Source organism: Tasmannia lanceolata, unplaced genomic scaffold (genome assembly GCF_043159265.1).
Source record: "Tasmannia lanceolata isolate RefF3 unplaced genomic scaffold, GAP_Taslan_0.1 ptg000013l, whole genome shotgun sequence".
Lineage (NCBI taxonomy): Eukaryota > Viridiplantae > Streptophyta > Magnoliopsida > Canellales > Winteraceae > Tasmannia > Tasmannia lanceolata.
Genome location: NW_027518690.1, coordinates 11,314,573 through 11,335,879, shown reverse-complemented (window position 1 = coordinate 11,335,879; position 21,307 = coordinate 11,314,573). Strand labels below are relative to the sequence as shown.

The 21,307-nt window shown below is 38.9% G+C and overlaps 1 protein-coding gene across 1 annotated transcript; it reads left to right on the top strand.

The window, feature by feature from the left end:
- Positions 1–726: 726 nt before the first annotated feature.
- Positions 727–21,013, top strand: LOC143889780 (uncharacterized). Its single transcript, XM_077394131.1, has 5 exons — positions 727–945; positions 1,066–1,260; positions 2,114–2,356; positions 5,702–8,224; positions 20,225–21,013. The coding sequence occupies exons 1-5, from the start codon at positions 909–911 to the stop codon at positions 20,878–20,880; spliced, it is 3,654 nt and encodes a 1,217-aa protein (XP_077250246.1). The 5' UTR covers positions 727–908; the 3' UTR covers positions 20,881–21,013.
- Positions 21,014–21,307: the final 294 nt, after the last annotated feature.

Below are 21,307 nucleotides of genomic sequence, written 5' to 3'. Positions count from 1 at the left end.
CGCACCATTGAATTATTCTAGCTTAAAATCCACGAAAACGATCAATACTGCCAATAAACATGTCCCAGTCAACTATGATGAGGAATCTCTGTTGGGACTCAGGTAGAACTCATCCTTAAAAGCTAGCCGTTAAGGGAAGAATGCCATGTCCCTGTAAGCCCATCAAATCCATTCACTTTTCTGATGTGGGATCTTTTCTTTTGCGTGGAACCCCAACAATCTCCTCCACGCGGAATCAACTGAGGGACTTTTTTCCGTCCTTGGGAGGCCTAGTTTACTGGGATCTTCCCCAACTATAAGGGCTTACACCATATAAAATATCTTCATAAGTTATAAGTTATAAGTTATAAGAACCATTTTTTGCCTCCAAAGTAAATTCCTGGCTTTGTCCTTTCCTTGGCATAAGCGAGGTCCACAAAATGCAACTGCCACCCTCTTTTTAGATTTTTCTTCTGTATAATTTTTGTGATCTGCTAACAAACTTCGCAAAAAACCATTCCGAGAAGGCACATCACATTGATAATCAATAAGACAAAATTGTGGTTATTCTCCCCTGAAAAACCGAGCCGCGAAATTTTTTCCTGCAAAACTGCCTACCAAAGTCCCATATATGTTACGATTGTCGGATGCAAGAATTCCTTTCGCTGTCCTTTTGTTTAGTAGGACCCACACTGTTAACATGCGCACATGGGTGGTGTATGATAAGCTGTTCTCATCTTCTTCTGACACTGTTTTTGTACTCTTAGAACGACTTTACTCCCCTCAACGGGAAGAAAACACGAAGCTTCTCTGAAGAAGATAAGAAAAAACCCAATTGGTTTTTTTTACTTTTCTTCTCTAAATCAAAACCCTTGTTCTGTTCTTGCCCTGCATTTTATTTTTGGGTTTTTAATTTTAAGCTTAAGAAGATGCAAACCGAAGAGGAGAGAAAAATCCACCCACCAGGTTTGATTCTTTGATGGGTTCTTTTTATTTTCTTATCCTTATCTGAATTACACCTCTATCTTTTCTGGGTTTTTGTTCCTTTTAATTTGTAGAGGGATTATGATGAGTTTTGGTTTTCAGGGCATGAAAATCATGGTGTTCATGTGTGTAAAAAATGTGGGTGGAGCTTCCCAAATCCACATCCGAGTGCAAAACAGAGAAGGGCCCACAAGAAAGTATGTGGAAAGATGGAGGGTTTTAAAGTGATAAGCTCGGAAAGTAAGAGCAATTTGGGAGTCTCTGATGATGAGCTTTCTGATGAAGATCCCAAACCTGGTATGAAATTAAGAATTTCCCTGTTAGGAACTTCCTTAAATTGTCTTTATTCCATATTTTATGATTTTCCAAAATAAATAGTGTAATGTTGTAATTTTTTGATTTAGGGGATAATTATACTTTGTGATTGCTTGATTTATGGAGTAATTACCAAGGAATTTGATGTTTTTCTGGAATTTGAATGAATTGCTTGATTTAGGGAGTAATTATGCTTGTGATTGCTTGATTTATGGAGTAATTACCAAGGAATTTGATGTTTTTCTGGAATTTGAATGAATTGCTTGATTTAAGGAATAATTATACTTTGTAATTGCTTGATTTATGGAGTAATTATGTGGTTGAGTTAAGGAGTTAATTAGAGTAGAACTAGTATAAATAAAGGATTGACTGTACGAGAAAGAATAAAGAAAATTATCAATATCAGTTAGAGGCTTGGGTTTTCTAGAATTAACCTGTCTTCTTCTTCTTCTTCTATTATTTTTCTATTTATGTTTTTATTTTTATTCTATATAGTAGTGATTTATCGTTCGCATTCTTTCATTAATGCCCTGTTTGCATTGCAAGAATTTTTTGGAAAAGTTTGAAAAGGAAAATTATTTCTAAAATTTCTAACTTTTTTACGCCTGAAAAAACATAATTTGATCCACCCCTATTCAATTTTTATTTAGAGGGATCTTCAATTTATGATAATATCTCTCTAAGTTAATCGTAATCACATTATTTCCCTTGAAATTGGGGAAATAAAAAAAATTTCTCCATAAGAAATGTTTTACTTGCAATCTAAACAGAGCCTAAATTATTACCAAGGAATTTGATGTTTTTTTCTGGAATTTGAATGAATTGCAAATTGCAGAAGGTTTGAAAAATCAACACACTGGGCTGGATGAGAAGAGTAGTGGCAGAATTGAAGCTAAAGTAGGAGTGAACCAATCCGTAGAGGACGTGTTTTCGGACGCTGTTTCTGAATTTCCAGATTTGGGATCTGGTCCGATGACTGAAACAGTTGTGGACGGCGGAACCACAAAACAGGACAAAGATTTACAACAAGTCTTAGAGGATCAGACCAAAAATTGTGCTTTAGAGGCTCCTGCTGAAAGTAAGTTTCTCTAGCCTTGTGATTTTTAGTTGATAAAATTGTGAAAATGTTTGTTCCCTGTCATAAAGAATTTTAGTTACTGATGGTACCACCTTTATGTTCAAGTAGTTTCACCTAATATAGCTATCCTTGAATAAGTTGAAATTTAGACTCTTGGATTGGGATCAAGTACACCCTTTTGTTTAAAAAAAAAATGTGGTGGAGAACTTTGAATCGCAGTTTATCTTGGAAAGGCTGCATCCCCCCTACACTCCATAGGAGAGTTGCGTTCGTTTTTAATGATGATGATAAATAATATTAAAAGAAAATGGGAAACCATGAGACCGAGATGGTTGGTGCACAATGAAAGAAATAAAGACAGAGACATAGAAAGATAATAAATACGCAATGCACAGAATCTTCAGGGAGGGAGGAGAGTTGTGTTGTTTATGGCTACATTTTCTAATTTGCATGTCTATCATATGCTCACTTACCATGTCCAAGTTTCTGTAGTTGGGGCTTTGATGGAATTCAGAGGATTTTTTCTTCGGAATTGTGATGATCACGATAAGAAAAAGGTACTTGTTCAGACAGGAGGCCATTGCAACCTTAAACATAAAGAAGATTTTCAAGTTAGGGCCTTGAGAGAGCCACCTGTATTATTGTCAGTGATAGAAAATATGAATTTTTCTCTTCACCCGAATTTACATATACATTATGCAACTTGGACGAATAGACTTTCATTGTAACTCGATACTTCTAATCCTGTACTATATTCATTGCTCCAAAGCAACTTACTAAAGAAGCAACCGGCTACTAATCAAACTTAATCAAAGAAACTTCTTAAACAAGTAACAAAACTCATGTCTAGAATCTTCTAACAATTAGGATAAAGCCCTCTGCAATTCTTAAAAGTTTAAAATGACCTCTCAATTATCAGTGCAAATGACTTAGTGCAGTTCCCTTTGGCAACGTTAGCATGATGACAATAGAAGTCTCTTTTTGACCACTTTTCTCGATTTTCTTACTGCTTGACTTTTGATCCTCAATCTTGAGCTCAAATTAGCAGATACTACCATGGCCTCATCCTAACCTTCCTCAGTTAAAAAAATTTAACTTACCACTTGCACCTAATGCTGCATTTATAGATCTGGCTCACAAGATAATATGGCCTATTCAACTTCACTGGTATTACTGGCGTCTGCACAATGTTGGGTATGCTAGGCTTGCTTTCACTCATGAGTGTAAATCAGGAATAGGGAAGCAACTGATTAGAACAATAATTCAGCACATAGGTCACACAATTAGGGAACAATCTTCCAAATTAATGATCTAGACATCAACCAATAAAGTAGCAAGAGATCTACACTACAGGGCAGTAGGGAGATCACAAAAAAGTGAAAAACTGGGAAGCAAACAAATAAACAGGGCAGCACCCTACCAAATTTGTGAATAAGATAGCAACCAATAAAGTAGCAAGAGGTCTACACCATAGGAAAGTAGGGAGATGACTAAAAAACTGCGAAAAACACAAATAAATAGGGCAGCAACTTTCAATTCCCGGCAGGAGTCTACTTTCCAGGAACATTATAGCTGCAGACCCACACAAACGAGACATCAATTGGATCATGCATGCCACACACATCATTTCTCAAAAAAATGTAAAGAAAAGAAAGACATGCCACACGAACACAAGAAAGGCACTATTTAGACGATAGGAGCATCATGAAGGCCACACCAACTCTCAAATTCCATGCACAGGGTCAATACACAACCTAGAGCCCATACAAACTTAAAGTCCAAAAACTGGGGATATTTAGTTTTCTTCTTCTTTTTTAGTTATTTTATGCATTGTAATTTTGTTGTTTTTCTTATTTGTGCTTCTAAGCTGTAAGTGTTAGAGCTTTTGTTTGTTTTATTCATTTGTGTACGAATATGCTTAAAAGATTTATCTATTCCTCTCTGTCCTTTATTTCTTACTTCTATATCTTTATTTTGATGTATGAAGAATTTGTAATTTTCTTAAATTTAACCTGATTACAAGAATAGAAAAATACAGCATTTCACTTGATACTTTCCTATCTTCTTTTTTTGATAAATGAGGAAATTCTAATTTTCATATGTTTGCTGATTTTAAGAAAAGAAAAATATAGCATATCGCCTTACACATATCAATGTTGTTGATATGTTAAAGTTTTTGGGTGAATTGACATGCAATACTGATACTTTTTCCTTCTGCATGATGAAGCAGTCAAAGCTTGCTCATCATCTTGCTTTTATCTGTTTCAATATAAGAGCTATTAAAAAAAAAATCTGTTTCAATATAAGTGGTTCTAACTTCAAGTGATTATTTCAATTATATGGACAACCTTGTACATAACACATGGGAGCATGGTTTTAAACTTCCACTTAAACTGACATGAAACGACCGAAATGTTGTTGTTTTTCATCCCCACCAAAACTCATACCGAAACAAAAATAGTAAGTGTATAAGTAGTATAGTTAACCAGTATGTTTTTCACACTTACACATGAATTACATGTGAAGTGTCGTGTTTTTATTATGTATAAATATTTATATGAATAATATGTGAAATGTGGTACATACTAAACTATCAGACATGCAGGTGTTCGTTGTTGTTGATCCATTACGTGAGGGTTTTTTTTCTTTTTGTGATGGTTTTTTAATGTGTATTTCTGCTTATTCTAGCACTTTATGAGGTTTCTTTTTAAATGTCTTATGATTAGGATGTATTTTCGTATGTTTGATTTTCTCCAAAATTTAATGGCCATCTTTCCATTCCCATCATAATTGAAACACATACTGAAATTGAAACTTGAAGCCTTGCATGAAAAAACTTCCTGACATAGCCCTGCTTACTTTCTGACAAATAAGCTTCTAGGGGTATATTGGGTATTTTGATCATACCTCTGTACCTGATGTTTTGATTTGAACCACTACTTGCCGATTTCAAGACACTCAGGAGAGTACCTAAGAACTATCCATAGAACTGAGTGCGCACAATGATACAGATTTAGATGAATCAAAAAGACCCTAGACGATACATGACATAGGGGGAAACATCAGTCAGGCCAAAGCCAATCCATGAATAGATGCAAGCTGACGCTTATGAACAACTCAGTTTACTGACATCAGGGATGATTGGTAAGAGATAAAAGTAACTTTATCGAGGAAGTCGTGCTTTGATTTCCTACAACTGGTATGTACTTATGGTGTAAGCTAACATATATTTTCCGGTAGGAACTAAAAACTCAGCATTAACTCCTGGTGACTAATTTTCTCTGGATTAGCATGGTTTCTTCACAGTTATGGTGCTTGTAACTAACCTACATTCCCATGTTGCAGGTAATACTCCAAAACCTACCGATCTTATATGTGGTGATCAGATTCAAGTTCCTGATGCTTTGAAAAGTGAAGCAGTTCAGATGCAGAGTGTTTTCCATGATCATTCTTTGTGCTCTTCCACTGATGATGTGAGCTCAATTTTGGACAAGAGAACGGAGACCATAGCTGTGGATCCAACAAAAGATAAAAATCATTATGACGGTTTGTTATTATCTGGAGCATCCACTGTGGTACTTGAAACCCCAAGAGATAAATCTGTAGGGAATACAACAGCCAATACTTGTGAGAATGTTATTGACTCTGTGGTTGTAGCAGAAGGCCATGAAAAAGGTAATAGAGATGAAAACTTACCAGTCACAGTGCTACCCGGCATATCTATAAGTGATATCTCTCAGATCGATTCTACGTTAGACAATATGGATGAGTTTGCCTACGCAGAAGTTCCATCAGAGCTCACTAATCCTAGTGCCGTCAAAATGGCTAAAAATTCTTCTGAGGACATTGTCCGCGTACACGAAGAGCTAGACAATGTTTTAGGACAACAAAAGTCTCATAATAAACTGTCTGCTAGTACTCAATTGGGGTCTATGGACTCTGAAAGTCAGGAGTATCTGGATGCTTTTGTTGATGCTGCTCAAGCTTCAGAAGGAAATATTCAAAATCCAAGTGATACAGTTGAGGATTGCCTTGTGCATGTACACGGACACGGAGATGAAAATCTGCCCAAATCTTCTATGCCTGCAGACGTAACTGTTGGAAACATTTCTGACATAAAGTCAGAAATTGATTTGCAGGAACACAGCACAATAAGCTGCCAGGAACAAGAACAGCAAACTGAAGCATTGGGACAGCCAAAGCCTCATAAAGAACTGATTTCTAGTACTTGCTCGGGATCTACACAAGTTGAAGCTGATAAAGTTGATGCTGCAGTTCTAGAAGGAAGCGTGCAAATTGATTGTAGGCAAGATGCGAATGTTGATGCTGCAGTTCTAGAAGGAAGCGTGCAAATTGATTCTAGGCAAGATGCGAATGTTGAAACCATTTCTGAGAAAGAAATTCATCTCATAGATACTGAAGTTCATCCAGGGTCCATGTCACTTAAACATGGTGAAAGTGTGGACACCTGTGCTTCAACTATGCAAGTAGAGGAAGGTAACCTTCAAGTGGATGTGCCAGGCAGCAAAAGTATGCCCAAAGATATTGGGCTTACATCTAGTGAATGTGGTGCAGATGGGGATCACAATGAGGAAAGGGGTCATTATATTGGGCTTACATCTAGTGAATGTGCAGCTGAAGGGCTTCGCTCAGAGGGATCAGATGCCCGTTCAGAAGTCACTAATGGAGAACCATTAGTAACTAATGCGTTCACTCCCAATGATGGAGTTATGGGTTCAATTTGCGTAAATACAACAGTAAGCCATTCAGAAGAAAAGAAAACAGCATTTTCTTATGGAGAGCACCAACGTCAGATTGATTTATCATGTGAAATCCCACCACAATCCCTAATAGTAGCTGCAGATGAAACCACAATGGAGAGTAGGGGTTGTGATGTTGTTAATGAGGAGACCCATACTAATATAGTTGGTGAATACAGTGAGGAAGGCGCTACAGACAAAAATTCTGTGTCTGGCACAAAGATTAACCCTGAATCTGCAAATTCAGAAGAAAAGAAAACAGAATTTTCTTATGGAGAGCACCAACGTCAGGAAGGCGCTACAGACAAAAATTCTGTGTCTGGCACAAAGATTAACCCTGAATCTGCAAATTCAGAAGAAAAGAAAACAGAATTTTCTTATGGAGAGCACCAACGTCAGATTGATGTATCACGTGAAATCCCACCACAATCCCTAATAGTAGCTGTAGATGAAACCACAATGGAGAGTAGGGATTGTGATGTTGTTAATAAGGAGACCCATTCTAATATAGTTGGTGAGTACAGTGAGGAAGGCGCTACAGTAAAAAATTCTGTGTCTGGCACAAAGATTATCCCTGAATCTGCAAGTGGTGTTTCTGAAACAAAGCTGCAATTTCATGGCGATATTGGAAGGGATGAAGTGAAAAGGAATCTACAACCAACTGAAAATATATCGGAACCTAATTCTGATCAAAGCTCACAGGAAATTGCATTTCGTAGTTGCTTGGATCCGTCTGTTATGAAAACAGAAGGTCTGGCAGGGATTGAAATGGAAAGTAGGCTTCGCAAACCCCACCTTGAAGAACCTAAACTGAATGAGAGTAGTGAGGTTAGATTCCACCAGTTTGATGCACAAAATCCCACATCTGAAGATCATGCAACTTCACCACCGGATACTGGTTGTGTTCAGAGTTCAGTCACCCTTGACAACTTCAACGCAAAAGATTTTTCAGAAGGGGATGCCGCTGACAATTATTCTCATTCTTTAGGAGAGGAGGGTGTTGATATTATTGAGCAAAATGTCAAGGCTTCAGTTTTTACCGTGGAGACATCAGCAGATTCTATTAGTCAAACTGACAGCGTGGAAGGGTACTGGGGCTCTGTTTCAGGTTAGGTTTCGTTATTTTATTCTTTTTTCCTCAATCGCTTTGTTTTGTTTCTCAGTTTATACTTGTTCCAGATTTTTTTATGATAAATTTTCTGTTTTAATGTATCTTGATTCCTAACATTCTTTATTCACTGTGTAACATTTGAATTCATCATCATCTTCTAGACTTATTAGTACCAGAGTTTTAACACACACACCCCCCCCCCCCCCCCCCCCCCGTCATCGTGGACTCCCCTGAGTCGACTCCCTTTTACCTCGGCCGCATTCTGCATTTGGCCCTACAGAGTCAATAAAAACTACTTTGACTCTCCCGAGTTATGACTGCATCAACGAGTACTCTGTTGCGCCAACCGAGTTCTCGACTGCGGCGTGCCGAGTCAACTAGGATTTTCTTCGACCGCGTTTTGATCCACATCCGCATTTTGAAACACTTCTTCTAACAACTAGAGCTTCTTCTCCATCTTCTGTTTCCTTCGTCAATGTGGCATCATATTCTGTTCCATCATAATTTTCATATAGATCTTCTTCATGGCTGGGGCATTTATTATCATTGGTTGCTAGCTACATTCACAAACTTTCTATTTGGACATTTGACTATTCAATACCCAAGTTGTTTAAATTTTAAGGAGTTAAAAGAATGATTATATATTGTATCTTGAGGGGTTTTTTCCAAAGTTTATAGTAGAAGTTGATCCACCTATAATTTATCTTCATTGACTAAGATTGGTTATATGGCTTATTTGAGTAGACTGTCCTTCTTGTCCAATAAGGTCGCAACCTCAAGTAGCTATTCCTCCTTGTAAACTCCTTTAGTGTTCGATCGATCTACATGATAAGGTCTAATTTCACTTCGATTTAATTGCTTTCTACTTTTAGCCAATTGAACTACATGCAAAACAATCCAACAATGATACTTCTCCACTTAGTTTCATTTGGATATCCGTAACTCGTTAACATACTGAGCAATGAGTTGGACTTCCTATTCTACAAAGATTTTGCGAGTTCCCAAGCCATAGAAATCATTGGTATTGGATAGGGTTACAGGATCAACGTTTATAGCTCTCATCCCCAAGGTGGAGGGTGCTTCAAGGTTATATGAATATCGGCCTATAAGCCTAGTGGGATGCTTGTATAAAGTTTTGGTGAAGGTTTTGGCCGACGCCCTAAGGTGGTCCTCCCATCTGTCATCTTAGATAGTAAAAGTGCTTTTGTCAGCAATAGACATATCTTAGACTGCTCCTTAATTGCTAATGAGGCCATAGACTCTTATTCAAGATCAGATGAGAGAGGTATTTTGTGTAAATTAGACACGGAGAAAGCTTATGATAGCGTGGAATGGGACTGCTTGGACTATATGATTGGGAGAATGGATTTTGGAAACAGGTGGAGGGTGGATCAGGAGATGTATCTCATCATCCTGTTTTCCGATACTACTAAATGGATTGCCGAAAGGTTTTTTCAAATCCTCAAGAGGTCTTAGGCAGGGTGATCCTCTTTCCCCTTTCCTATTCGTCATTATTGCCGAGACCCTTAGCAGACTGATGTATTGAGGGTGTAGCTCTGGTTTGTTTGAACCCTGAAGGCTTTAAAATTGGTCAAAACGAGGTGGAAGTGTCTCATTTACAGAGTATTCCGCTGGGGAAATGGTAGAAAGTTTGTTGCCAATCAAGAATATGGGGCTGGGGATTAGAAGGATTATAGATTTTAATCATGCCCTCTTGGGTAAATGGTTATGGAGATTTGGCGAGCAATCTTAACTATGGGTTAGGGTGATCGGGAGTAAGTATGGTTCTAATATTGCGCACTGGGAAGCGGACAATGTCTTCAATAAGCAAGGTTTGACTATTTGGCGAGACATCATGGGGATGAGTCATGGCTTTAAACAAGGTATAAGATATGGGGTCTACATTGGGGACCGCATTTTGTTTTGGGGTGATGCGTGGTGTTCGGCCGAGCCCCTCATGGATCTTTTTTCTGACTTGTTTGTTGTTGCCTCCCACGAGGAAGCCATAGTTTCTGAATGTTTTGTGCGTGAAAGGAATAGTGTGGTTTGGAAGCCAGGTTTCTTAAGGATTTTTTTTGGTATAGAATTGGACTCATATCACACTTTTTAGATCTGATCAAAGGGTGCTACATCATGAGTATTGACCTAGGATTCCTTAGGTGTCTTCTCTATTAAATCCTTTTATTTCCATTTAGTGCCTTGTGATTTACCCTCTATTTCAGCAAAAGTATGAAAATTTCATGTTCCACGTAGAGTATGCATTTTTTGGAGGGCGGCAAGCAGTGCTCGGATCCAAACAATCGATTTTCCCTGGAAACATGGTATGTGGCTGGTGGAATCTGTAGGTCATTTATTCATTCATTGCAGATTAGCTAGAGATATCTAGAGTTATATTCTTTCTAGGTTTGGCATTTGCTGGGTATTTCCTTTTACACTACCTGACTTAATTATGAGTTGGGAGATGGTGCCATGGAAGAGGAAAGGAAAGGTGCTTTGGAGAATCTATCTTCTTGCTACATGGTGGGTTATATGGAAAGAGAGAAACTCCAGAGTATTCGAAGGGATAGCCAAATCACCTTATTGGATTTATATCAAAGTAATAGCGTTATCTATTACTTGGGTGAGAAGTTTACCGTTTTTTCACTTTGTATTGGCCTTTGACCTGTGGGAGGGGTGGCAGGAGGTATGCTTTAGTAGGGAGAGACGACGTCAAATTGTGCAAAATTGGGAGGCCCCGCCCGGTGGTTTGTTTAAGCTCAACTTTGATGGTTCGAGCTTGGGTAACCCGTGTCATGCTGGTATTGGAGGTCTTTGTTGTGATTCTAGTGGCTTTGTCATATGGGATTATTCCGTCCCTATAGGGATTTGTGACACTGAGATCTTGCCTTGACGAGACATAGCGAGGGGTGTAAACGGATCGAATTCGAAGCGGATATTGCTATATTCGAATTCGAATTCGATTCCAGTATACAATATCCGAATTCGAACGGATATTTCATTTTTCTTACCGAATTGAATTCCGGCGGATATTGTTCGAATTCGAATATTATCCGAATCCGTTTATCCGGTATATTCGAATATTCGGATGTTCAAATTCGGATATTATTCGAATCCGTTTATCCAAGGGAGAGAGATCACTTCTACCCCCAAAACACACACACACACAGAGAGAGAGAGAGAGAGAGAGAGAGAGAGAGAGAGAGAGAGATGTGAGAAACCTCTTTATTTCTTCTTTTTCTCCTCCTCAAAACCTAGCAATTGAGCTCTCCCCTCCAAATGTAGCCCCAAAAAAACCAATCGAATCCTCTACTCTTCTTCTTTCGATCCAGCGCTAAAAACGTGAGAGAAAGGGAAGGAAGGAGATGGAGCGGAGAGGGATACCCGGAGGAGATTGCTGTTCGACTAGGAGAGTGAGGAAGGGGGGGTTTGAGAAACCCTAGCAGATCTCCTCTTTTAGTCTTTTGCTTTTGCTATTCCTTTTTTGACCTTTTGTGAGATTTTTTATGGTGTAAGTGTGTGACCCGTGTAGCCCTTATAGTCCCGTGTTTTTCTAATTGTACTGTACGGACTGCACCACAGGATTAATAGCTGGGAAAAAATACACTGGGGCCCCATTATTAGGTGATTTAAACCATTCATTTTTTGGGTCCACTGTGATGCCCAACCCCTCAAAACAGGGGCCGATTATCCAAACCATCCATTTGATGGGCCATAACATAAATAGGTGTTGCCCAAAAAATATGGGCGTATGATGATTTCAATCCTCCCATCTAATAGGTTTCGATAAGGGCAGTGATAAAGTCAGGCCTAGGGGTGTCAATTTTGGCTCGGGCTCGGAGGCTCGCTCGAGCTCGGCTCGAGAAAAGCTCGGCTCGAGCTCGGCTCGAATTCTTAACGAGCCGAGCCGAGCCCGAGTTAGGCCAAGCTCGGCTCGTTAAAGCTCGTAAAGTCAACATAATCTGCAAAAAGCAAAAATAACGTACCGAGGGTAGGTAGGTCTTGTCAACATCATCGCAAATCAAACGATTCGAAATTAATTTTTTCCTGTAATTATCATAACTTTCAACATTTTTTGGTATTTTTTTATTAATTGTCATAACATACTACCTTTTCTTCGTAATTTTTCATTTTAAACTATATAAATCAACTATTTTACTTTTCTCTGTGTAATGATTACTTTTTTTTGTGCTTTTGCTACCAACCTTTGCTTTTGCTACCAAGCTTTGACATGTGCGAAACTCGATAAACCCAAGCTCGATAAAGCTCGCGAGCGGCTCGCGAGCCTGGCCGAGCCTGACCGAGCCGAGCCGAGTCTTTGAGCTTAACGAGCCGAGCTGAGCCTGGCCAAGCTCGGCTCGGCTCGGCTCGTTTACACCCCTAGTCAGGCCCTTCTATGTATGAATTCATCCCCTATTTTTCAAAATGGACAGTACAGCCCACATCATAGGATGATGCAAACTGTTCATTTGATGGGTCACAAGGTAAATAGGTTATGCCCAAAAAATAGATCGGACAGTTGCGATCATCCTATGGAAATGATTTTTGGGGCACAACCTATTTACGTTGTGGCCCATCAAATGGACGATTTGGATCATCATAAGGTGTGGGATGTACTGTCCATTTTGAAAAATAGGGGGTGAATTAATACATAGAAGGGGCTGAATTTATCACCGCCTTTCCATAATATGCATTTCCTCTATAGATCAAAGGGCTATGATCATCCTTTGGAAATAAAGTTTAGGGCACAACATATTTACTTTGTGGCCCATCAAATGGATGGTTTGATCATCCTATGGTGTAGGCCATACAGTATTTTTAGAAAAGTACGGGACTTACACCATATAATTTCTCTAGGTTTGCTTATAAAAACCATATTTATCAATGCCGATGATCAGATTGAGATCGCGTGGAGAATCTGAGGATCGACGAACTTTTACTTCATTGTAGGCTTTTCCCTTTAGTTTAGATCCCAACCATTAATTTTGCCTTTTCCACCAATGGCCATGAGTATGACTAACCTCTTTTTTATGGCAAAAATGTAAATATAAGTATATTTGAGGATTTATTTGTCATGACACTTATTTGATGATATTATTAATAATAAATATTAAAAATTATTTTAAAAATAATAAAACAAATCTGGATATCGAATTTGAATACGAATTCAGATATAAGGATACGGATGCGGATATTCGGGATAAACCGATGTACTTCTCGGATTCGGATGTTAAACGGATCAGATGTACCATTTACCAGTTTCGCATCCGCTAAGAGTCGAATATCTCATGAACGGATTCGGATAATATCCACTTGAAACAGATTCAAATAATATTCGCTTTAAACAGATTCGGATGTGGACGGTAATCGAATTTTCGAATATCCACTTACACCCCTAGACATAGCTAATCTCCAATGCAAAGAGGAGGTCGAATCATAGAGGCATGGTCTTTTCCCATTGTTATTCTGTCGACTGGGATTGTTCTCGTAGTGAGGATAGCTCTCCCAGTTGTGAATGGGAGGAAGTTCGTTCGAGAAGGGATGGAAGGATCAAGAGTGCCATGCCACTCGATCATAAGGATCACAAAGAGAGTAGTGGATTTCTTGCTGCAACTTTAAAAACATTGGTCATATGGTTCTTTATAGGATCTGTTAAGAGTGTTAGTCCATGTTCGATTGTGAAGCTCCTGCATAGAGTGCGCTAAGGTCCCTACCATGGGCAAAAGTTTCCAAAAACTAAAACAAAGGGGATAATTGAAGGGATACCATGGATAAAGGGCGGCCCAGTGCACGAGGCTCCGCCATTGGGAGGTCTAGCGAGGGCTACATGTATGCAGCCTTACCCTTGCTCTGCAGAGAGGCTGTTTCCGTCACTCGAACCCGAGAAGAGATGCATGGTTATTTCGACAACAAAGGTCATAGTTAGAGTCTAAAGGAATGAGAAATCCTACTTATATGCATTATTGTTTCTCATGGGCATTAGTAAGGTGGTTCAAGTAGAGATTGAAGAGTTCCCTCAGTTTGTATATCCCTAGAAGCCATTGATCCAGAGTGTGCAATTCGTAGTAGATGTCTGGTTGGTATAATTGACAACATGAACACCCCTTTGGAGGTGTCTGAAGGCTGTGATACCATAGAACGATGGATAAATGAAGAATCGAGGCTTGGGAGGTAGAAAATTGGGAGGTTCTATTCATTCTCCCCTTGGAGATTGATATGAAGACGGTTCTAGGAGGTCATTCATCGTGATTAGCATATCACTTTCTCAGCATTGTTTGATGAAAGCTGTTTATGGACGATGGGGGTTCCACTGCATGCATGGATTGTTGGATGGTTTGTAACCCAGATGAAATCACCACGCGCAGCGAAACTAGAAATCGCGTAGAACAAAAATTTTCTCGCCGATTTCACCCTTAAAGCCATGATCCTTGGGTCTAGATGATCTGATGGTGATTCAAATAAAAATACCTTTGTGACTGACCATAATACCAGCCTCTGCTTGATCTACTCCTCAAGCGGCCACGATCGTTCCGAAAGCCGCGGACTCGCAAGTTGAACCGATCCCTTCAAATTGCGCGAATGGAAGTTGAAGAACTTTTCTTCAAACATATGTACTGATCTATATCAGCACTCTTGGATGGAAATTTGATTTTTCTTGATGGAGCTTTTGGTTTTTCAAAGATATTTTGGACGAAGAACTAGAGGATAAATTTTGGATGTTCTCCCAAGGCGGAGAGAACATTTTTCTCACCAAAAATCTGTAAAAAACCTTCTCATATGTGTTTATATAGTTTTTGCTTTCCTCTTAAGTTTCCAATTAATTCTCCTTAAAACTAGTTAATTCAGAAAACTAGCTTTTTTTTTATCTTTTTCACTAAAGAGAAACAAGATTTAATTGGAAATCTTTAATACTAAAAAAATGTTCACAATTGGCTCAAATCAAATTCCAAAAAAGTCTCCTAAAATCTCTTCGATATTCTCTCTTTTTCCACTTTCCCACTAGAAAACCGCTAGCCAATTTCCGACTTCGTTTTTGGACTATTAGATGGCCAAATCAGAAAAAATCATAAACTACAAAGTTGTAGCCCTTTCAAAGTTGTTCGAAACGAGTACTTACACACATTTTGGCCAAGAGGTTTGAAAGTTATGACTGTTTTAGTAAAACGAGTTTATAAGCTAAATATAAGCTAAATACACACTTGTTATTTAATGTTTCTAATTAAATAAACTTATTTCTTCCCATCAAATGGGATAAAAGCTCCATCCATAATATTCTATAATTCCCAAAATATCCCCAAGTTAACAATTAACTCTTTGGGTATTTCAAATGCGTCCTACGGTGTGTATACACCAAAGGAACTACGTAAATCTTTTCCCTCGCATCAAATGTGACAAATCTAGTCGGTCTGTGCAATCTACTAAATGCAGGACCCTTATCCAAAGGATATAAGTGGGTCATTCAAGTTGTGAGTGGGATCATTGCAGGGATCCGACTGTCAATCCTGCAGAACCCAGTGGTGGGCCCCACTGCGATCTTGCTCCGTAGTTAACAACTACAATTGCATTGGATTAGTGGCCTCCATCGAGACGAAACCCTGAAGATTATCGGCAAATCATCACACCCTAATCACATCTAATATGTGCAAGTCCCTTCTTCCGTCCACATCTATTGAGTTGAGTCCTAGGAGAGGTGGACAACTACTACCCCTAGGCCCACTCATGGTATACCTTTCAGTCAAGCAGTTAGAGCCTGCAAATGCATTTGTAAAATTATTTAAAACACAATCAAGTGTTTTAGTAAAACCTTTGATAATCCATTTATCAAATTCACTTGGCCAAGTTATTTTATAGGCCCAGTGCTCTGACTGAAACTGTAGATGATATCCTCGTAGTTGGGGCGGAGAATTCCATGTTGGGTATCACTATTAGCCTCGTGGGTTTGTCCAAGACTCTAGTACTACCCTCTGGTGATCTTTAGAAGGACCATGATTAGATAAGCTAAGAATCAAGGCCGGGCCCACATACCAATATGACCCCTCAGGTCTAAGGACATGTAAATGGTCCTATCTGGTAGAATAGCCTTACTAACTCCTGTCCACAGGCTATTCTAGTGTGATCCTGTTCAGTTTGTGATCCTATCGTCACACCCACTCTTCTTGCTTAGGGTCCACTACCCAAGTGATTGAAATAAACCACTCCACGACACGTGCATGTAGGCAAGACTAGTGTTGGTTGTGTACAAGAGGAGATGTCCAATCTCGACCCCAACCGGGAACCTTTAAGGTCTGCAAAGAACTGGGATACCATATCTCCTTGCTCCCTAAGATCTGTGAATCCTTGAGCATGGTATTCCTACTTTGCTACCTAAGGACGAATATGTGACGAATAACAAGCACATCACACATATTCAATCATATATTACCCATTAGATGTCATGAAATTAAACCTTTATTAATACTAATGTGACAGGATATACGAAATGTACTGGCTTTTAGGGCACTAACTCTAACATGGATGAGAGTACGTCCTCGGCGATTGGAAGCATTTTCGGAGAGGTGTGGAGGAGCTTGAGCGGATATGTATCTGTAGGAGAGGTTCTTTGTGGCTTGTGTTCTTGTTAGGAAATTTGCCCCAAAGGATATCATGTAGCTCTTGGTATTAGGAGTTTAAAAAGATAATTCATACAACAGGATATCATACCCGAAAGATAGTATAATTATGTATGTGTGAGTTCACGACGAGAAAATGGAATCTTCTAGAACCAGATGGAAGGTTATGGATGATGGGATGGAAAATAGAAAATGCTTGGGCTATTCTCACTTGGCATGGGACCTGGTCGAGTGGGAGGCATGTTATCAGACAATTTCATTTTGAGAGAATTCAAAAAAGAAATCTCAATGAAACGTGCGATCGGAGTTCCAAAAATTTCCAACCAGAAGGTGAATTGACAAGAAATGCAGTGAAAATTACTATTGCAATTTTTTCCGTATTTTACCTATTTTCTGTTAGATTTTTAAGGGAAATGAGGACCCTTTAATGTATTTCACCTGCTCCCATTCTAATGAAAGAATTCAAATCTATAGAAAATCCCCCTATTGATCACATTTAGGATTTCTTTTGTTTCTTAAAAGTTAAAATCCTAGACCAAGGTTGGAGATGATCTTTTCTGGTCATTTTTTGTGCTTTCGTTCAATGTTTTGTATTACCATGCTATTCTACACTTAGGAAGTGTCGTTCCCCCATCGAAAACCAAATGGGACACTAAAATGTTTCAATCTACACAATTGACAACTAAGGTTTGGACCCAGGTGACACGCTAGATGCTGACATACTGGAGTTGGTTGAGGATTTGGTTTTCTTAAGTTCATAAATCTCGAGCACATCCTCTCTTACGCTTTCCAAATTTTGTTTTTGGTTTTGTTCATTCATCGTGGCATGAAATCAAGAAGTTGGGATAACTCAGAAAGAGTGGTGCCTAGCCGTAGAGAGTGTCTGTCCTCTTTGTAGAGGAACAATAGGATCTTGTACTAGCCTCCTTCACATGACCTAGAAGGAAAAGAGTTCCTTGCTACTATAAGGCCTCTAAACTGCTCCCCCGGGGCATTGTTGCGTTTCCATCGGGATGGGGCCGCTCCGACTTCCATAGGTTCTTTGGTTCAACCTCCCAATGAGAATTGATGTCCTTGCACCCTAACACCTTCTTGCTTTGTAGGGAGTGCCTCGTGGTTCGTCGAGTGCCAATCACCAGAAGGGACACCATCAACTAGGGTGCTATTGGCTGCTAACCACTCTCTCAGCAGCTGCTTGGCCTTCAAGTTTTAAGTTCATAATCCTTAGCAGTTCCTCTACTCCACCAAGATCCTGGACCCCCCTTCTATCTTATTCACAACCTTGCTCCTCGGCTCCATATTGCTCCAACCATCATTATATTGTTTTTCATCAACCAGGCATTAACAGATGTTGGACCTTTTTAGGATTTCTCACTCAGAAAATTTTGCAGAGGAAGATTCACCCTGCGTTAACTAGTATCTGTTTGTGCCATGAATAAGTATCTGTTTGTGCCATGAATAAGCCGACAATTTGGAAAGTACAAAAAGAAAGCTAGCAAGAGGAGAACAGTGGGTAGTAGCAGTCATGTTTCAAGGCCCTTCCAATTGATCAATATATAGGAGCTGAGTTCTCTTCCAACCAGAGGAAAGCTGAATCACACATACTGCTTTCCATGAAACACTCGGATGTCAATTTGGAAGGCACAAGTACTCATTTCAAAGATCTCCAGTTCGAAGATCTTGAGTTCTGCAGAATCCAATTCAGACACGATGGGTTTTGGTCAATAAAGCACCCACCACCAATTTTTTTGTTTTAAGACATCAAAACATGATATATAATTCTTAGGTATGCTGCCATCACCTTTGTTTTCCCTGAGGGTAGCTACATTTTGTACAGTTTTTGCAGGCATCTAACCTTGGCTTTTTAAAAGTTAGCTCCCTATTTAGCTTAGGATTGCAGTAGGCACTAACCTTGGCTGTTTGGATTGCAGTTAGTTCCCTTTTTAGATTATGATTGCAGTTTGGACTCTCTCTCTCTCTCTCTCTCTCTCTCTCTCTATATATATATATATATATATATATATATATATATATATATATACATATGTGTAGAGAGTTCTCTACACACTAGCTTAAAATACAGTGGAGGCCCACATTGTTTGGGTGATCCAAGCCATCCATTTTAAAGGCCCTCACATAGATAGGGTGTCTACAAAAAATCAGATCCATAGGATCATCCCAACCCTACGATTTGTGGAGGTAAAATGGATGTCTTTAAACCTTCACAAATTAGTCTATTTTTTGCCTCCACAGTTCAAATGGTTAGGATGATTCTATGGATGTGATTTTTTGTGGACACCCTATCTATGTGAGGGCCTTAAAAATGAATGGTTTGGATCACCCAAATAATGTGGCCCCCACTCTATTTTAAGCTAGTGTGTAGATAACTTATCTACACATATGTGTAGGAACCGTTTTCTCATATATAGAAAACGGTTCCTACACATATGTGTAGAGAGTTCTCTACACACTAGCTTAAAATACAGTGGAGGCCCACATTGTTTGGGTGATCCAAGCCATCCATTTTAAAGGCCCTCACATAGATAGGGTGTCTACAAAAAATCAGATCCATAGGATCATCCCAACCCTACGATTTGTGGAGGTAAAATGGATGTCTTTAAACCTTCACAAATTAGTCTATTTTTTGCCTCCACAGTTCAAATGGTTAGGATGATTCTATGGATGTGATTTTTTGTGGACACCCTATCTATGTGAGGGCCTTAAAAATGAATGGTTTGGATCACCCAAATAATGTGGCCCCCACTGTATTTTAAGCTAGTGTGTAGATAACTTATCTACACATATGTGTAGGAACCGTTTTCTCTCTCTATATATATATATATTATAATTATTTCCTATTTAATTATGCTATATATATTATAATTATTTACCATTCAAAAAAAAATTATGCTATACTATTTATCGATATGCAGCATTATTCATGTTCTTCCTAGGGACCTGATGAAATTTGATTTGCCCTACGTGTGTTGTGGTTCTAGATATCAGCTCCATCAGGTCTCATTACATATTCTTTCTTTGTAAATGTAAATCTCTATTCTTTCTTTTTTCTTCATTTTTTGGGAAGTATATCACCTTATTCGGGCTGCTTTTTTGTTACTTCTTATGAGAAATTCATAATGGTTAAAACAAGTTATTTGTAAACAATTTCTTTTGGCAAATGATATCAGCGCTCTAATGTTTTGATATTTCCGCTCAGGTTTCTTGTCTTTTGGTATTTAAAGGGCTTGTGAGAGCTTTTTGGGAACTGTATTAGCCTTTTGACAGCCCTTTAAATACTAAAAGACAAGAAACCTGAGCGGAAATATCAAAACAATGGAGCGCTGATATTTCCGTGAACTAGTAAAATTGGTTCCTTTTGCTGTTTTCACAGATGGAACAGTCCCTTCCACAAGAGATGTTACAGATACACCACCCATCCTCACCACTGAAACTCTACCAACCATCAATGTCCAAACATCAACAGAAGCATTCAATGCCAACACAAAGAAGGGACATACTGATAACACTGATCTCTTTGAGGCACCTTCTTTCATGACCCTGGTTGAACCTCGCAGAGTTGACAAGAAACAACCCAATTCTACTGAAATTCAATTCTTACAAAACCCTCAACAGCCCAATTCACCTTCTTCACAAGCCGCTTGGTTTCCTTCCCCGACAAATGTTGTGAATGAATCAGAAGGAAGAAAGAAAAATGAGGAGATCATTGCGAAGGTGGTGAATTGGAGCTCTGGAAAACCCCATACTCCATTGAAGAATCTTCTGGTTGAAGCGAACCTTGACATGAAACAACAAAAGGTTCTAACTGCACCAGACCATACAACAACAACAACAATCCACAAAGATCAGACTTCCCAAGATGATGGTCCAACGGTCAAGATCGCTCCTGAATTTTCTGCAGCGCCGGATATCAAAGGCGTCACAAGTAAAGAATGGAATTCTCCGGCGAGGCTACCGGTCAGTAAGACGGGGAAGAGAAAGGTGAAAGCATACTGGGTTCCATTTGTATGTTGCTCTTCTGTTAATTAAGTTTAGAATGAGAATAATAAGCACGAAAAGAAAAGAAAAAATTGTTACATATTGCTGTCGCATGTTGGTTTTTCATATTGTATGTGTGTGATCGAGAGTTTCTGAAATAATCTATTTTGCATTTTTCTGGTTAGATGATTTGTGGGTTTCTTGTGGGTTATTTTTGGTTTTTGTTTCTTATTTGTGCCATAGAAGCTTCAACCAACCATGGCGAAATGCTTTGGAATCCATTTCCTTTTTGAGTTTTTTAGCTTTAATTTTCCTTTTGTGTGATAACTTGATAAGAATAGGCTATTGGGTTAACAGTTCTCCACATCCAAGGAAAACTTCAAAATTGCATTTTCTTAACATAATTTTGTGTTTATGTTGACCACCCAAAATAAGGGCTAACTGATATTGCAACTTCTTTGTTTTAATAATTGCACTA

What these genes read in the sequence shown, in the direction of transcription:
- LOC143889780 (XM_077394131.1), top strand. Translation starts at nt 909, where the DNA reads ATGCAAACCGAAGAGGAGAGAAAAATCCACCCACCAG. An exon ending in GAGAAAAATCCACCCACCAG is followed by an intron (nt 946 to 1,065) that starts GTTTGATTCTTT and finishes TTTGGTTTTCAG; the next exon opens with GGCATGAAAATCATGGTGTT. An exon ending in TGATGAAGATCCCAAACCTG is followed by an intron (nt 1,261 to 2,113) that starts GTATGAAATTAA and finishes TGCAAATTGCAG; the next exon opens with AAGGTTTGAAAAATCAACAC.